The following is a 16,954-nucleotide window of genomic DNA, read 5'->3' on the forward strand; positions in this document are numbered from 1 at the left end:
AAAATAACCACACCTTAGTGTGACCTTTCGGACATGAAGCAATCTCTGTCTCTGTCTGCCTGGCACTTTAAAGGAAGCGGTGGTGTAATCGTTGTTAATCCTGATGACATTCCACTCCAACGAACAAGCCAGTGTTTTTAAAACACAGGTGACTCTTACGGCACGAATTCCGCGTCACCTGCTCCGTTTCGGCAGTTTCCAGCGCGCCGCTTCCGCTCAGCCCTCCTATTCGACATGCGCCGTACATTTCAGCCAATCAAGTGTCTCAGACCGAAAATAAACTCCGCCCATTGCGCGCGTCACCTGCTTGACTGATATAAAAAGGAACGAGCCGCTCAGCGCGCTGGAGCGTGTCCGTCATGTGCGCGACGTCCGCGGCGGTTGATGGCGCCGTAGTGATGGAGCTTGTAAACGAGATCTGCTAGACACCACCAGTGTCACACCCTGTCGAAGCTCCTGACAGATCTGTTGTGTTGGAAACGATTCCTGTATTTTTTGCATAATTTAAGACGCTTTTGTGTAGGTAGGTGTGCTGCATAGACACATGATTCAGAGTCAAGTGATAGATGCTGCGGCTATTCTTATTTTATCCTAGGCTCGTGTTAAAGGGCCATATAATTTGTTTAGGTCATAGGCTTGATTCTTGCATATTTCATTATACAATCAGGACTAGCTGGCTACATTTTAATATGTCCATTTACAAAGGTTTTCACAGCTTGCAGTTGTGCTGAAGTGGTCCTGCTATGTTGTTGGCATTGTATTTAGGATCCCTAGACGTGAGGCCTGCCTGGAAACTCATCATGTAGCAACTCAAAACTGCAGCACAAGCATTCAGAGCAGGTGGAAAAACCGTCAATATGTTGAACTTTCTCTTAGAATAAATCCATAACAGTGTCTTTACTGGTAATTCCTAAAGTGGCTCGTTTACATTTTATGTTTGAAAATAACCGAATATATAATTTGCTGAATAATGTATATAATAATAATAATATAGCTGAATATATTAAAAGTTGTTTATCGAGAGTTCTACAAAAGTATTTTTGCCTGTGAATGCGTTCTCACGCTTACACCTGTTTGCTGCTTACAAGTGTTTGAGTTTTTACGTAAGGCTTAGGAAAAAATTGCAAAAGCTAATCATTTACAGGTATGCATTTCAGTGTGACTGGTATTGTGTGGAATGTGTACTTAGAATTCTGCTGTGGACACCATAATTAATATGTTAGTAATTTTAGAATTTTGCACCCCTATTCTAACAGAAAGACATGTTAATCTACATTAAAAGGGCTAATCGATACAGACATATTGTTATTTTTGAGTACTACTGTTCAAGATTAATAAAATGTTGCAAATGTTGAATATTGAAAACTTTCTTAATCATAATCAAGTGAAAAGTTTCAGCATATATTCTTAATCATGTACCAAAGGCTGAGCTTTTGTACAAACCCATCTGAAACTTTGAATGTGAATGTTTAGTATTAAAGAGCAATAAACAACTATATTGTAGACTGAAAATGAACACGAAAACCTGTCCATTGCCAGCTGCATTGTCTTTGTCAAAATTAAAAAGTATAAACTACTAAGATTATTTAAATTATTTGCACTGTAGTACTTGTTAGACTTGTTTTTGAAGAACTCAAGTCAATTCATGTTACACTGAAGGCATTTCATGGGTGGTTTCACTGCGTGGTTTTAGGAAGGAAATTTGACTAAGTGATTTTTTGACATTCGTGACAAAGAAACGTGGCTTATTCAACATTTATAACATATTACTTAATATTTTTATTCAGAGACTTTAAAACTCAGTCTATTTTGGAAATACTTTTCCACCCTAAAAACGGAATGCTTGTGAAATCTGGAAACTGGGTTGCTAACATTTTGGCTTACTTATTATGAGTGATTTAAGTTGCATAAAACTAAAAATAGTATTGCTGTTTAGAAGTTTTACTAGTATTATAATACACAGCATGTTTAATGTACTTTTATAGCCACCAAGAACTTTACAGTAATTTTTTTAAATATTATACTCAGAAAAAAGACATTCTGTATTCCGGAAAAATATTAATCAGTGGCACACAGACACAATATGACACAAACAGCAACTTGACATCTTTTAATTACATGGCCTGAAATACGGGGACATATTGGAACACTTGTTCATTTGCTTTATAGGTCTTATGATTAAGAAAGTTTTCATTTCTCTTTTTGGCAAGAGACGCCAAGTCAGGAGACAGAAACTTTAATAAAATAATAGCTTAGGCCGAATTCTAAAGTGCAAGTATTTAACTTGTTATTATAAATTATGTAGTGGCTTAAGTGATTTCTTAAAAATACATTAATTAACTACAGTATGTGGCCAAAACCCTTGGTGAATTGTTTGTTTTAATGTATGATTAAGTAAATCTGTGCAAGTCGAAAGTGTGTATGTATCTTTAAATAATGCCACATTAGGAATTCTGAAAAATATGCAGTTTTCACATAGCTAACTTGAGATATCCGCTTTGAAATAACACACTTTAAATTATCAAATAAATAAGTAAAAACCTTAAATATATTAGGTCATATGCCACTTTGCAATATCCCCTCAGTGTAAACGACAAGTTATTTTTTATTTAATTTATGTTTAATATTTGGAAATGAATCAATATTGAAGATGCCTAAGCTGCAGCTTTCATTCGTTGGAGGTTCTGTGTCTAATATGTAATATATTTTGACCAATAACGCCTGAGTTTCACTGAGACCCTGATATGTGTCTAACTGAAAGGAATTTAACACCTTCGTTTTGTTAGAACTTGCTATTATTTTTGCGCAGATTTCTGAGAATTTCTTAGATCCCACCCATAACAGTACTTACATAATTCTGTCACTTCCAGAAGTGAAGAATAGAATGTTATGTTTATGTATTGTAAATTTGCATAAAGCCAGTTATGAAATTATTCTTAACCAATGGACTGAAAAATAATTGTCATACTTTCATTTTACCTTAGCAATCAACGTTACACTTTACATACAAATTTCAGTTTTTAAAATTTTTAAGTACAAAAATACGTTATCTGTCTGCATTGACTGAAATTATTTACCGATACTTGCAACAAATGAATGAATGAATGAATGAAACGAAACGTTATTAGTTCCAGAGGAAAATTCAATTCAGTTGTGAAAGCCTGCAATGTACAACATACATACATACATACATACATACATACACACACATGTAAAGTAACCAAATAGACAAGATAGATGGCCACTGAATTTGTAATCTTAGGGACATTTATTGTAAAGCAGAATTTAAGGGGCAGCTGGTACCATATCTCTTAGAGCTCTTGCCTTTGGACCCAAAGGTAGCAGGTTTCAGTCTCGCCTCCAGCTGTAATACCCTTGAGCAAAGCACTTACTCAAAATTTTTCCTCTGAAATTACCTGGCTGTATAACTGTAGTCTTAACACTGTATGTTGCTTTGGAGAAAGGCATCAGCTAAATGAATAAAGGTAAATGTAGTGCTGATGTAGCTCCTGTTTCACAAGAATTTGATTTGTGATCAGTTCTCATGAACAAATTACACTTGTAAACTGTGGCAAGGATGTACTTAAAGGAACGAGATTTTATTTCATTCAGACAGCAGAGATCTGAAATAATGGAAATTCAAATTAAACAACTGTAAAAGCTAATATACAGAAAAGCACATTCTGTGTAACTTAGAGAGTCTTTGTCATGAGAAGATGAATGAAGAAAGATAAAACATAGTGTGAAGGATGCTATGGGAATCTTATGGTTGATCATGACGTGAGAAATTAATAATGTATTTAGCACTACTAAGTGAACAAAGTTGGCTATTACAGTGACTGCTGAAATAAGTTGTCTGTGTTGAGATTCTCTTCCACGTTTGCCCTGGAGTCCAGAATATGCACATTGCAATGACGACAGACAAACTTCTGACTGTGTGCCTAAAACTTCAGGATTTCAAGATGATGCTACGGAGCAAAAACGGGCAGCTGACAAAAATCAAAGAAAAAAATATTTTCTCAACTGTAAACACTTGACACATTTGCTTGCAAACATTGACAGATCGTCTTTCATGAAATGAATGGTGTTTAATGGGAACGCGATCAGAAACCACATATTCCTCTCAGATGTTGAGCTCACACAGGCAGTGTGTCTAAATCCCCACTGCAAACACAACCTGTTACAGGTTACAGCAAACACTTACGGCTGCAGAGCATTTTAAAAAAATACCCTGGACAATGATCAATGTGATCACCTATTTCATCACCCCCCCATCACCCCAAAGATGAGTTTTACAGATTTTGTTTCAAAAGAAATTTCTGCTTTGTTTTACAGCAACAGCCGCAGAAAGTGAACTCTGTGAAATGCAATGCCACTGAGAGAAGGCAAAGACAACAAGCACTGGAGGTCTCCTGGTACCGAGTGTGTGTGTGTGCGTCTGTGTGTGTGTGAGAAATCTAAAGGCTCTTCTCTGTGGGCGTTCTGATCAAAGCCTAGAACATTCTTTTACATGTGCTTAGATGGGTTCTATGTAAACTAAATCATTAAATTCTGGTATTAAAAAATAAAATAAAACACAAATTCCGAATATAATGCAACGGGAAGCAAGCAAGCAAATGAACGGAAATTTTCTTAAATGCCAATATATTCACAGTGCCTTCAGCTGGTCCTTTAAATGTGCATATCTGCCAGTCGTCTTTGCCAAGATGTCGAGGACACCGAGTCAAAAATGTTAGTCGGTCTCCAGTGCGTCGCATCTCGGAGGCATGGGACAGTGAGAGAAGTGAAGGACGTGGTCATCTTTCTGCAAGGACTGCCGATCTTCTTGGTGTCTTACGCCAGGGAAATGTGCTTGGCTTCGAATAAGACACTTGAATTTTGAAGGAAGGAAACAACAGATTTTCATGTCTGTCTGGAACATGCGAGTTGTAACATATGAAGCGGATTTTCTCTAGGCCTGTTTGTAGCTGAGTATCAATTTTCCTTCTGACAACAGGATTACTGCCACCCCTTACTTCCTAGACATATTTCTCCAAGTCTTGTTCAGATGTCTCAGAATACCACACATGTTACACAGCCTGTGTTCTCTCATCAGTAACTGCACAAGCCACCAACTCCTGTGAATAAATGCTGGAGGTATGAAATGCTGTGTTGGGGATAGGATGCACTTTATGGTAGCGGTCATGTAGCTTTGGATCCAAAGTTGTGAATATAGGGTGACTATCAAAAAAATACACCTGAGACAGCATCTCCTAAGTTCAAACAAGAGATGGCATCATGCTGCATTGCGCACATTTTGATCAAAATAACAGCAAAAATGAAGTGGGAAGAATGGGACCTTAAAGTAGCAAGAATGATGCCTACGCAACAGCCTTCTGATGAGCTTGATGTGGAAAGATGAGGCTGGAAAACATCAGACACAGGAGGAAACATGACCAGGATGTGCCCAGCGAGGGGCCACAGTTGAAAAATACTGCGCAAAATATTTATGGCAAATGTGGAGTGCAATGTGGCCAGTAGGTATACATATACCTCTATAATAAGTTCTTCATTATGGTAGCCATTAGCTGACTGTCTTCTTTGTTTGTATCAGTTTTTCTTGCTGTATCCCTGTGTTAAGGCGCTCTGTGTCACTGCGTGAGAAGAGCGTGCTATAAAAATAAAAATAAAATAAAAATAAAATTGGGAAAAGTTAAAATGGAATACGACAGAGTCTAGAGAAAAGAGTCCAAGATCTGAGTGAGAAGGCAGTATGTTGAGAGAGAGAGGGGCCAATAGGTTACTCTCTGAAAATATTTCCATCATTCAATACCAGATGTTTACTGATAATCTATCTGAAAAACCAAAAGTATTTGTCTGTTATTCTAGAGTACGAGGAGAAGCGTCTTGGGTAAAAAGTTTTACAGTAAAGACGACACGATATAAAGAATGCAAAAGTGAACTGAGCTCAGATCATTACTAATGCTGAAAGAGATGTGGGTGACATTTTTTGATGCTTTGAAATGAGTCACTCCAAAAGAACTGTTTGTCCATAGCAAAAAAAAAAAAAAAAAATGCATAACAAAAAACCTTACAAATCCTTACTAGCAAACTGAGACATCACTGTTAGCTTTCCCACTCCAGCATGGACAACCTGCTGTCTCTTCCATCCCCCTCCCCTTGTTATGCCTTCCCTCCCCCTCTCTTACCATATGTCTATCTCTTCCTCTTCCCTCAGACACTTTTCCCTGAGCCTTTATTGAGGGAGAAAGCAAAATAGCTTTGTCTCCTCTGCATTTTTCTGGTGGTCAATAGCTGCTCTCCCCTCCTGCAGATCACCACACAAAAAAGAAATGACTACACTGTAAGAGGGATCTTTCGCTCGTCTCCAACCAAATGTGAAGCTTCTCTGTCTGGTGGAACAGTGAATGTGTTGAACTATCAAAAGTGCCATGGATTTTGAACTAAATACTTTTTTGACTGCCAGAGTGCGAATGTTGTAAATACCAACTCCAGCAGTAACTCAGAGAAAGAGTGTTAGGAAAACCCTTCTTCTAACTGCAAGTTATCCAAAATATAGCCTCAAAACAAACCCCCCTGACAAAAGTTGTTCGATGCTTCTAGAGAAATACCACTTCAGCTTTCTGAGCTACTACTTAGTAGTATAACACATCTGTGATCAGCATGTGGAATTTTCAAGAACTGCGATTTTTGTCTATGGAGTGGATTAAATTTTTATCAGTTTCAAGTAGAAGGAAATGATAGAAATGATACCTGCAGCACATACAGCTTTCAGTATCGTATCACAATATATTTTATCTACTAGCCAGACCAAAGGAACACTGAATATGAATAAGCTGAAAAATATGTGATGGTGTGTTTTATTAATTAGAACAAATCGAAATTAAAAGATAAAAGACACTCTGTTCTGTGGTCTAAAATCTGGCAAATGGTTCCTGGATGCAGTGTGAAAATTCAGCATTACAAAACAATTTTTAACATCAGACAATAGTTGGACTGTATGGATAATCAGGTAATATAATGGTACAAACCCCCTGCATTGATTTTTATTTAAAAACTGAATTTCTACCATTCGAAAGTTGTCCGTACCATGCTTGTCATGTTGAAAACAAATATTTTTATTCATGTTTCCTCTGTTTGAAAAAATTAACAGTGAAAGCCCTTGTTTTCAAAAGTCAATATGTATACATCCATGTAGTGTGTTAGAACATGCCGTCGTCAGCTGCTCTAAATGATACAGTAGAAAAAACACAAACGCAGACTATACAGGCATGGGCAAAATATAAACAAAAAGGTCGCCCCTTATATTTTTTAATTCAGCTGTTTTGGATTTTAGTCTTCTTACATGTTTTTGTAAAGTTAAATGGTTTGCCTTGAAATCTGGTAACATAATAATAATAATAATAATGTAAAAATGGCCAGGCGATACTGTAAGCTTCCTCTGTCTCCCAGGGTTCAGGATGTTAGGCTGAGCCCTTGGAGTATTCCGAATAAAAACGTGTGCCGTGGCTTTTTCCACACAGAGGGCCTAGTTCAGACTCCCTGATTTCTCAGCATTCATCCTCCTGGACTAAGGAAGCCCTGCTCTGCTGTGCCTCAGGGGGAGTCCTTAGTAGTGGGAGTTAAGTGAGTACAAAATAAATGAGTAATAATATTGTCATACCCACCCCGGGATAGAATTAATCACTTTAACTGTTATATGTAATGGTCATTAGCCACATGTTTAGCGAGAATATTAATAAATGTTAAGTAAATGGTGAAAAATCTCTGCAAAATGAACAAAAAATATTAATTTGTGTTTTTTTACCATTGCAAGAGTATCCATCAAACTAACATCCCCACTGCTATCAAATGGAGGAACCTAAAGTAAAATTATACACATATATATCACTAGCTCTGTAAATAGAATATTCATTATAATGTGTTTTCATTGTCGTCACGTGACCTGGGATGGTCTTCATTGGCTACTGACATGTCTTAGCGAGGACCACGCTTGCACAATAGCCCTTATCCCTCAGAGTTCGCGTTTTCAAATTAATTATGATTAAACAGCAAAAACCATGACTGTTTTCGTTGCTGCCTTGCAAGTTGACCACAAAAAGACTGCAAATAAAGATCTAAATTCTCTCCTCTTTTTTTGCGCACGCATACTAGTAATTAAAGCGCAATTCCTTTATCCATTCACACTGGTCTATTAATTATGTTCCCAACAGAGAACAGTCAGATGGGACTTTTCCTTCACTTTTTGCAGAGATATGTACGTATAAAGACATACTGCTCTGTAAAGACCATTCGATTGTGTGGCGCAAGTTCAAAGTATGACTTTGGTCATAGTCTCTAAAATGACACAGTTATCATTTATAAATGCATGTCAGATAAATGCAGAGGCAAAGGGTTATGGGACTCAATGTCTTCGTTTGATTTATACCAGAACTGGTGTATTATATTATTATAATTGTACAATTTTCACTGGATGGCTACAGTTGAAGCCAAGAGACGCAGACATGTTGAAAAAGCCTAAAAACTGGGCACTACTACGCTATACAAGTATCTCACTTCTTTGAGAATGCATTAGTTTTTTCCCTCGACCTGATCAAAGAGAATAGAAATACTTTAATGAAAAAACTGAATGCATAATTAATACTACTGTATATACATTAGACATTTCAATTAAATACTTTCATAATAATAGCTGATGCTGTATTTTATATTCCCCTCTATCAGGTGACGCAGTGCACATGGAGGTGTGCGCGCACTAAACGTTCAGGAGTGGAAAAAAAAGAACTAAAACCATTTTTACACTCACACCTCAGCTCCTGTAAATCCCAGAACATTCCAGCCACTGAAGACAAGGTGGTCTGTTATTTCACCTCTTTTCCTTCTATGAAAAATATTTTTTTGTGTGTGTGTGTGTGTGTGTGTGTTTGTCTACAAAAATGCTGAGTAGTCCCGTCCACGAATATTGTAGGTATGAGAAATAAAACGTTACAAAAACATTCTTCGTGGTATTTTATATCAGTAACTTTATTTTTTTATGTCTACATGAAATGCAACAAATAAATAAATTAACAGCGCAGTTACACTACATGGTTACTGGAGAGGTTTAATTCCATCCATCCGATTAGGGCTTTTCAACATATCGGCTGAAGACGGTCTTATTAATTTTTTTCGTCAGTTTAAATTGGCGAATTGAAATAAAAATGCATTTACGTAAATAAATACAAAAACTCATTTAGTTGGGTTTATTGGTTGGATTGAATGGACCCCTTGATACTAACAGGCTGGGGGGCTTTGTACACGTAGTTACACAGTGAGCAAAACTTGAAACTTACAACATTAATTGTCTGCACTTTGTCAAAAATACACATGAAATCATGGTGAGTATATGAACAGTGACCTTCCCAGAACAAACCTGCAGACCTGTCTTCTTAGCTCAGCGAGTTAGCGGGCGATTTTTAGACGACGGCACAAAAACGCAAGGGGTGAGGGGTGGGGTCAGCTGGAAGCTGTAAAGAGGGACTCGAACCCACAGCACGTACAGAAGAAAGGAACCCCCAAAAGACACACACTTTACACTTTAATCACGAATTGCAATCATGTTGGACACAACTAGAAGGAATCCTCAAAGTGGTGACACGAAGCGAAGGGTGTATCTACGAAGACGGCGGCGCACTGATTTACACTGTCTCGAGCGTTTCACCACCAGGAAGGAGCGGCCTCACAAAGACCATCCCGGCTCACGATGATATGCCAACATGCGATCGTGTTCAGTCGAAGGCGCCCGCGTTCAGTCCCACGGAGCACACACTGTCGCACTGCTTTGGAGGGAAGGCCTCGGAGGCACTCTGACAGGTGTACCAGCCATTCACGATGCTCTTCTGGAAGGGCGAGCCACCCTGAATCTGGAGGGTCCGAGGGTTATGGGTGAAGCCTTGACTCAGCTGGTGCGATGCGTACTGGGTGAACTCCTTCCTAAAATGTTCCCTTTGCAGGGACAGGGGGTCCGCGACGCAGGGGGCCGCGCGCGAGCACTCCAGCGCGCCCTCGTAGGGGTGAGGGAAGCGCGCCCTGGGGGAGCCGCTGCTCCTGATCTCTGGTGACAGGGGCTCTCGCGAGGAGGTGGGCAGTACCGGGCACACCACGTGGGGCTTGAGCGCGGGGGCGCTTTGGAGATCCCCCACGCCGCGCATTTTGAGCGCGGGAAGGTGCGCGCTGCCGCCGTCGTCGCGGTCGTCGTGGGGTTTGGCCGCGTAGTCCGCGCAGTGGAGTTTCATGTGCTTGCGCAGGGAGCTGGGGTGCGTGTAGCACTTGTCGCAGCCCGTGACCCTGCACGCGTACGGCTTGTCGTTGGAGTGCACGTGGGAGTGCTTCTTCCGGTCGCTGCTGTTCGCAAACCTGCGGCTGCAGCCCTCGAAGTCGCATTTGAAAGGCTTCTCACCTGCGCGTGCACAGTGGGGGGTGGGGGGTGAAATCATTTCGGCGCTCAGAATATTTATATTGTCACATATTTTGAAGGATCGCATTAAATACTATTCACATGGGAGTTTTTGGTTGTAAATGTCTCATCAAAAACATGTATACGTTATTTTTGATTTTTTCATGGTCTTCAGTTTTCAATCGATCGATCAATCAATCAATCAATCAATCAATCAATCAATCGGTAATCTCGCTCGATTTCAGCAAACTTCTGGGTTGTATAGATTTCGGTTATCCAGCATAACAGTCTTGACTTCATTAGCATGATAGTTTCTATTAATGATTAAATTCCAAGATCACTAGACCCCACACTGTGTGACTGTTATAACGTTTGAATGTGTTTGAGCCAGGAGTGACTTTGTAAGTTTATTCCATTTTTTAAACAAATAATACTGCTTAATACACTTAGGAGACATGGGGTGAATTTTGTCTTATTTTACATTTATACTATTTTCATCAGCAACTTGTATTGTATACGACCATATATTTCATGTAGTATTTTGACAGTCATATGAGAGGCTAGAAGTTAGTATTATTTTTAGTGTAAATATTAAGAAAGAGTAGTAAGAATAATATAATATTTCACCATTTGTGTTTACTTTGACAGCATTACTTGGTCTGTCATAACTCTAATTCGAATAATTTGTATCCATACTTGTATACTTCATACTTTAATATAGTTAGTGATCATTTTGTATTTCTATTTTTCTCATTTTGCCCAAATGTATCGTGTGGTGTTACATAAGTAATGTGAATAGTATATATAAATATAAATAAATGCAGATTGACGCGTTTGTATTCATTATTTATTTATTAACATTGTTCATTAATCTACTTTCCAAAGTATCGTTATAACCGTTGCCTTAATACAAAAAAACATTAATTCATAGTGTACAGTATGTCGAAATCCCTGTCGCATTTTTATTAGTCGTGTAAACGTAGGTGTTGTACGATTATTTGTGACTCATTTTCATTATTTAAAAATCAAATAATAAATTATTAGTAGGGATCCGGGGATAAGCTCCTCTACTGATGTACACACACTCCAGGTCTGGCACGGGCTCAGCTCACCAGCAGAGCCCCCACTCCCACCCCCACCCCCACCCCAACTCCCCCCCCCCCTCGCTAAATCACTCAAGGGGTCCCTATAATCTACGTCACAAGTCCTGCTCTCCCGCGGCTTGTTTAAATTGTTTATTTAAATTCTTAGCATGATTGAAGGACTCTAAAAGAATCTGTTGACGGGAACACGTGGAAGATCTTCCCGGATTAAGGCACTATCATCCGTCTACATGTATAGTTTTATTACCCCTTTTTTTCTTGTTTTTCTTTTTTTTTTTTCTTCTGCGTTAGAAAAAAAAAAAAGTGCTGCACATCATTTTGATCAATTTCACATTTAAGTTTTGAGGTTTTTAAAGTGTTAATACATTTTTTAAATTTCTATTCATTTAAAAAAATCCATATTTCATCGCTCGGCAGTAGCAGCACGAAAGAGAAAGATCTTAATATGGAAACACTTAATTTTTTTTTAATTTTTGAAAATTCATTCCTACTTCCGAACTGTTACATTACAAATGAGGTGTACATAAGTACTGACATTAAAATACTTTACATCATGACCCACCTGTGTGTGTCCTCTTGTGGATCTTCAGATTCTCCGATCTTGCGAAAACTTTCTCACAGCCTCGGAAGGGGCACGAGAAAGGTTTTTCTCCTGTGTGAACCCTGATGTGGTTTACCAGCTTGTATTTGGCTTTGAACGGTTTCCTCTCTCTCGAGCAGTCCTCCCAGTAGCAGATGTGTTCGGCTTGGTCGGGTCCCCCGAGGTGCTCCAGCGCTACATGGCTCACCAGGTCATACATGGTTCCAAAAGTCCTCGCGCACGACCCGCTATCCGCCCCCTCGTTTCCCTCGCTCCACTTGCACAACATCTCGCGCTTCACGTTCTGCCCGGACCACCTGAGGAAAGTGTCACCTCCTCTTCGCTGGATGGCCATGTTCAGGGGTTTGTATAGACCCAGGAACTGACTTACAAGCTCTTGCCTGTTACCCCTTGGCCCGCTGAGTGTCTGACTGTAAGAGTGTGTTCTTGAGAGTAAATCCCTTGGCAAACCAAACATCACTTGGGTACTGAGGTCTTGAGGAGCATCTGAGGAGCCGTGGGCCTGCTCGTAGTAGGCGTTCAGAAACGGCTTGGTGTCTCTAAAGCTCTGGAGATCACGGTACCTTCCAGCAGCGCTGTGGTGGGCGGCTCTTGAGGCCAGATGATCGGTAACTGCTGGTATGTTTGTTCCACAAGTATCTGCTTCACTGCTGGTGCCCCTAGGACTCTGATCTATCTGCTGGAAGGAGTAACCAGGTTCTGAAGCCTGCGGGACCGGATAACCAACGTAAGCACTGGCCCTCGTCTCGGGGTGGTCTCGTAAAGTGTGCGTGGGGCAGAGCTTTAAGGAACTGCCAGTGGGGTGTCCCATGTGCGCCCCTGCCAAAGGTGGCAACACCACGCTGGGTTCAGAATTGCTCTCCCCCCGGCAGACCAGAGAAAGAGGGCAGCCACCAAACCTCGGCAGAGCTGACATATCAGCAGTAAGCAAGGCTGGAAATTCGCAGAATCAGCAATCAGCGGTCTTGTCCTTAGATTTGACAAGACATTTTTTTTATTACTTCCCTCGACTTGGCTGTTGTGCATCACATGCAAGCGGAATTCCTAAGACTGCCGGCTCTTCGGAGGAGGAAGAACAAGAAGCAGCGGATGGAAGTTGGCGAAAGTTGGTGCGCGTCCCATGCCGTTCACTCTGAGCGCTCTTGGTTTGTGGCAATAACGGTTGTAGTAAAAATGCTCTGAAACAGGCCATGGTGCAATATAACAGCCCAGCAGGGCAGCAGTGCTTTTAAAACTCAGCGCTTTGGGATTGGTGGATATGTGCTGTGATTGACGGGAGCTGGGCCTGTTTTAAAAAGGACAGGCATGTGTTCTCGGCTTGACTCCTGTCTCAAAAAAATATCCCAGAGAAAATCCTTTGAAATGTGCCGCGTATTCACTGCCCGGTATTGGTGCCTCTTTGACGTCCAAGGCTCAGCGCGAGAACTTCCAGGATTCTGTGCTCCAGCACAAGATAAGAATGTCCTCGAAACATAGCTGATTTCACAGGTTGCAGTTTATTGTGCACAACCAGAGGGGGAAAAATATTCACCGCTGAAATTTATCTCAAAATACACCATTAAGTTTTTTGTGTTTCGAGATGCAATATATACGATGCGATTTTCCCTCTCCTTGGAAATATAAATCATATCGTTTCAGGTTACGCGCTGAATGACAACTTTCATCCTGATTTTGTTCTTTACTGTACATTTTCCTTTCTCTTTTCTTCAAGAGACAATGGGTTCTTGTATATTACATCAAACTTGCTACATTCACGCCAAAGCAATCATTTAAGAAACATGTAACCCTTGGGCTTCATTTGTGAATCACCAGACCTATATTTTGAGTAGTAGACCAGTAACATAGCAGCTGTGGTTATGATTCATATTCTGTCTCTATTAACGCAAACACTCCATGAGGTGTCAACTGATTAAAAAACTGTGCTCTGTGACAAGCAATGAAGCAGGAAAGTAGCAATAAAGTCACTCTTTATGGAGAAAGAGCTTGGATTCAGACGAAAAGCGACGGGAAAACTAGTAAAAAATGTAAAAAACCTGTTTGCAGCATCTCTGGCCTGACAGCAAAATGAAGCAGTGAATTTGAGTCAATAAATCTTGAAAAGCATTACGCGCTTACACATCAAAAACCATTGAATATGGTGGGATTTATTTAATCAGAAATCAGATAATTAACAAATTATTGTGTTTACGAAATACAATGAGGAGAATGATATTCAGTTCTGTTTATTTCATTAAGAGATCATGACATTATGAATTCAGAATTTAATGCAATAATAAACAAAAGTATCTGAATCTGCCTACGCGCGTGTATGCAGGATATATGAATACGAAAGTCGTAATTTGTTAAATCACTTCGTAAGGCGAGAAAAATAAATGGCGGAATAAAATGTCTGTCATAATGCAATAAAATCGCACTGCGATTGTCAGAAATGTTTCATGCATTACCACTTTATACATAAAATGTTGTTATTGTGTTAAAAAATAATAAAGGTCACAAACAACATGAGGATTCGGCATCAGAACTTAATAAAAGCTCATAATGATACATTCATTGAATTCAAAAAAAAAATTGCGTTCTGTTGCCTGGTTTCCCTGTGAAGTTCAAGCCTAACTGTGTGCATGTAAGGGCCCCATATAAAACCACAGGCACCAAAGCCACTGTCTGCAACATGTTTCGTGTTACAAACGACGTAACTGTGGTGTATTTTGAAATGATGCGAATATGTTTACCTGAATAACAGGAACCAAAGCGTAACTGACTGTTTTATAGAAGAATAAAAATTTCGCTATCGGTGACATAATTATTATATTTCATAGTAAAAACTGTCCAGAAAATGTACCGGAAGCAGACACTTGGTATTGTTTATCTTTCCCTAAAACTGGAGTACAGGTTATTATTATGCGGTCATTTATTAGTAGATTTTGACTGACATTAATAGTTAATCGTGCTTTAGGTTTAATGTATATTATTATTATTATTATTATTATTATTATTATTATTATTATTATGCATTTATGTTTCTAAACTTTAATAAAAATACATAATGTCACAAGCAGAGTATATTTCACTGAAACTGAAACTTAAAATTATTTCACTGTTAAGGTAAAGAAGCATTTCACTTAGGTTAGTTTTTCCACACACCAAAAGTAGTGTAAGTATTGACTAACTTAAATTTAGATTAATTTAGATGTATAAAAGTTAAAAGTATGCTTTGGCTCCTTCATTAAATGCACACTTCAATGTTATTTAGAGATTATGCTTAATGTTATCATAGGGTATATCTCAATAATCTGCCCTACTCAACACTGTCAGTCTGAAATTCAGTTTATATGTTAAATATCACAATTATTTTGTGTATAGTAATAACCTGGTGATTTTATTTGTATGTTTCCCAGCCAGACAGCATGTATATGTAAATATTCAAATGTATATCGCTCACAAGACTGCTATTTTGGCAGACCTGGATCATGTGGGGACTGGGCGCTAACTAGAAGATAAAAAAATCATATTAACATGGAGAAACAAATGTCAAAATTTGATTTCTTTGAACATTTGAAAAAAACAGCAGAAACAATACATAAATGAATAAATCGGCAAGAATACGATGCCATTGAGGCTCAGGCCTGGCTATCTGCAGGAGCCATGTCTACCGTCTGAAGACATTTACCATTTGGAAAGTGTAGCTCAACACAGGTAGTTCATGTCATTTCTGGCAGATTTTGGCCAAGGCCTGTCTGTCTTTAATTAACCCCCATCCAAGAGACAAGCGTACATTTACAAGAGAAAAGACAAAACGCCTTCAAGGGCCTCTTTGCTTCGGCTTCCGGGACACGGTTGTGTAGAAATAAGTCTATAAAATTACTTTCCGACAAGAAGAAGGGAATTTTAACGAGAGGTGTGTATATATGCATATCCACACCTCTCATTCAATACATACATATGTGTGTATATACGTACACATACACACATACTGTATATGGGTGTGTGTCTGTGTATGTCCATGTATATAAAATAATCATTAACAAGGGTCAGGTTTTACAGTTCCAATGGTGAGATCATATCATAGGCTTTATTAGGGTTTTAAATGTGTGACAAGTATGTGTGAGACACGCATAGCTATAAAATCACACTTTGCATTAAAAGTTTTCTTTAAAATGTTATTCTTTAAAATAGATTCCATTTTCCATAATACTGAAGCAATACCACTACTAAGCATCTAAGGCCTCTGACAAATTGCAATAAGGGCAATAAAATCAGACTAATTACACTTAACTGCAAAAGAGAGTCAAGCAGTTAAATGTTGATGACTAGGGTGCAACATGTTTCAATACAAAATGTATATTTCCGGCAAGTTTTTTTCTTTATTATTTTAAATTATCAAACCGGTTTATATATATTGCCATAGTAAAGTATTTCAGTTAAAAGCTCACAATCTGTTTTCTTTTTCTTTGAGATTTTAGAGCAAGAAATGCTGCGTTAGAAATGTTTTCGCGGTATCAATCACGATTTAAGGAGTAAAGACTCATTTCTGAGGAACGGTTGCCATGGTACTCATGTATGAATGAATGATATCAGCTAATGAATATCAGACAGTTCACAAACTAATGAATATGAAAATAGTTCACAAAACGAAGTTGACGGATAAACATAGAAACACGCTTTGTACATACTTTTGCTCAATGTGCATAACTCCGCAATTATGACGAAAATTTAAAGTGCTTTTAAGTGCTGAATTAAATTAGCCTTCATGAATTCATTAAGAAATATAAGTGTTAATATAATTTATAAAATCAGACATCACAAACTCTTGGGAAT

General features: G+C 38.8%; 1 protein-coding gene across 1 annotated transcript; it reads right to left on the reverse strand.

Moving 5' to 3' along the window:
• Nucleotides 1–9,008: 9,008 nt before the first annotated feature.
• Nucleotides 9,009–15,070, reverse strand: LOC108928873 (zinc finger protein ZIC 1-like). Its single transcript, XM_018743063.2, has 2 exons — nucleotides 12,101–15,070; nucleotides 9,009–10,438 (listed from the first exon to the last, which is right to left on the reverse strand). The coding sequence occupies exons 1-2, from the start codon at nucleotides 13,053–13,055 to the stop codon at nucleotides 9,768–9,770; spliced, it is 1,626 nt and encodes a 541-aa protein (XP_018598579.1). The 5' UTR covers nucleotides 13,056–15,070; the 3' UTR covers nucleotides 9,009–9,767.
• Between the last annotated feature and the right edge of the window lie 1,884 nt (nucleotides 15,071–16,954).

This window comes from Scleropages formosus, chromosome 14 (assembly GCF_900964775.1).
Source record: "Scleropages formosus chromosome 14, fSclFor1.1, whole genome shotgun sequence".
Classification (NCBI taxonomy): domain Eukaryota; kingdom Metazoa; phylum Chordata; class Actinopteri; order Osteoglossiformes; family Osteoglossidae; genus Scleropages; species Scleropages formosus.

Excerpts from the sequence above, each read along its gene's own strand:
- LOC108928873 (XM_018743063.2), bottom strand. The coding sequence starts at position 13,055 with ATGTCAGCTCTGCCGAGGTTTGGTGGCTGCCCTCTTTCTCTGGTCTGC. Across the intron at positions 10,439-12,100 it reads CCACAAGAGGACACACACAG|GTGAGAAGCCTTTCAAATGC; the intron begins GTGGGTCATGAT and ends GTGCACGCGCAG.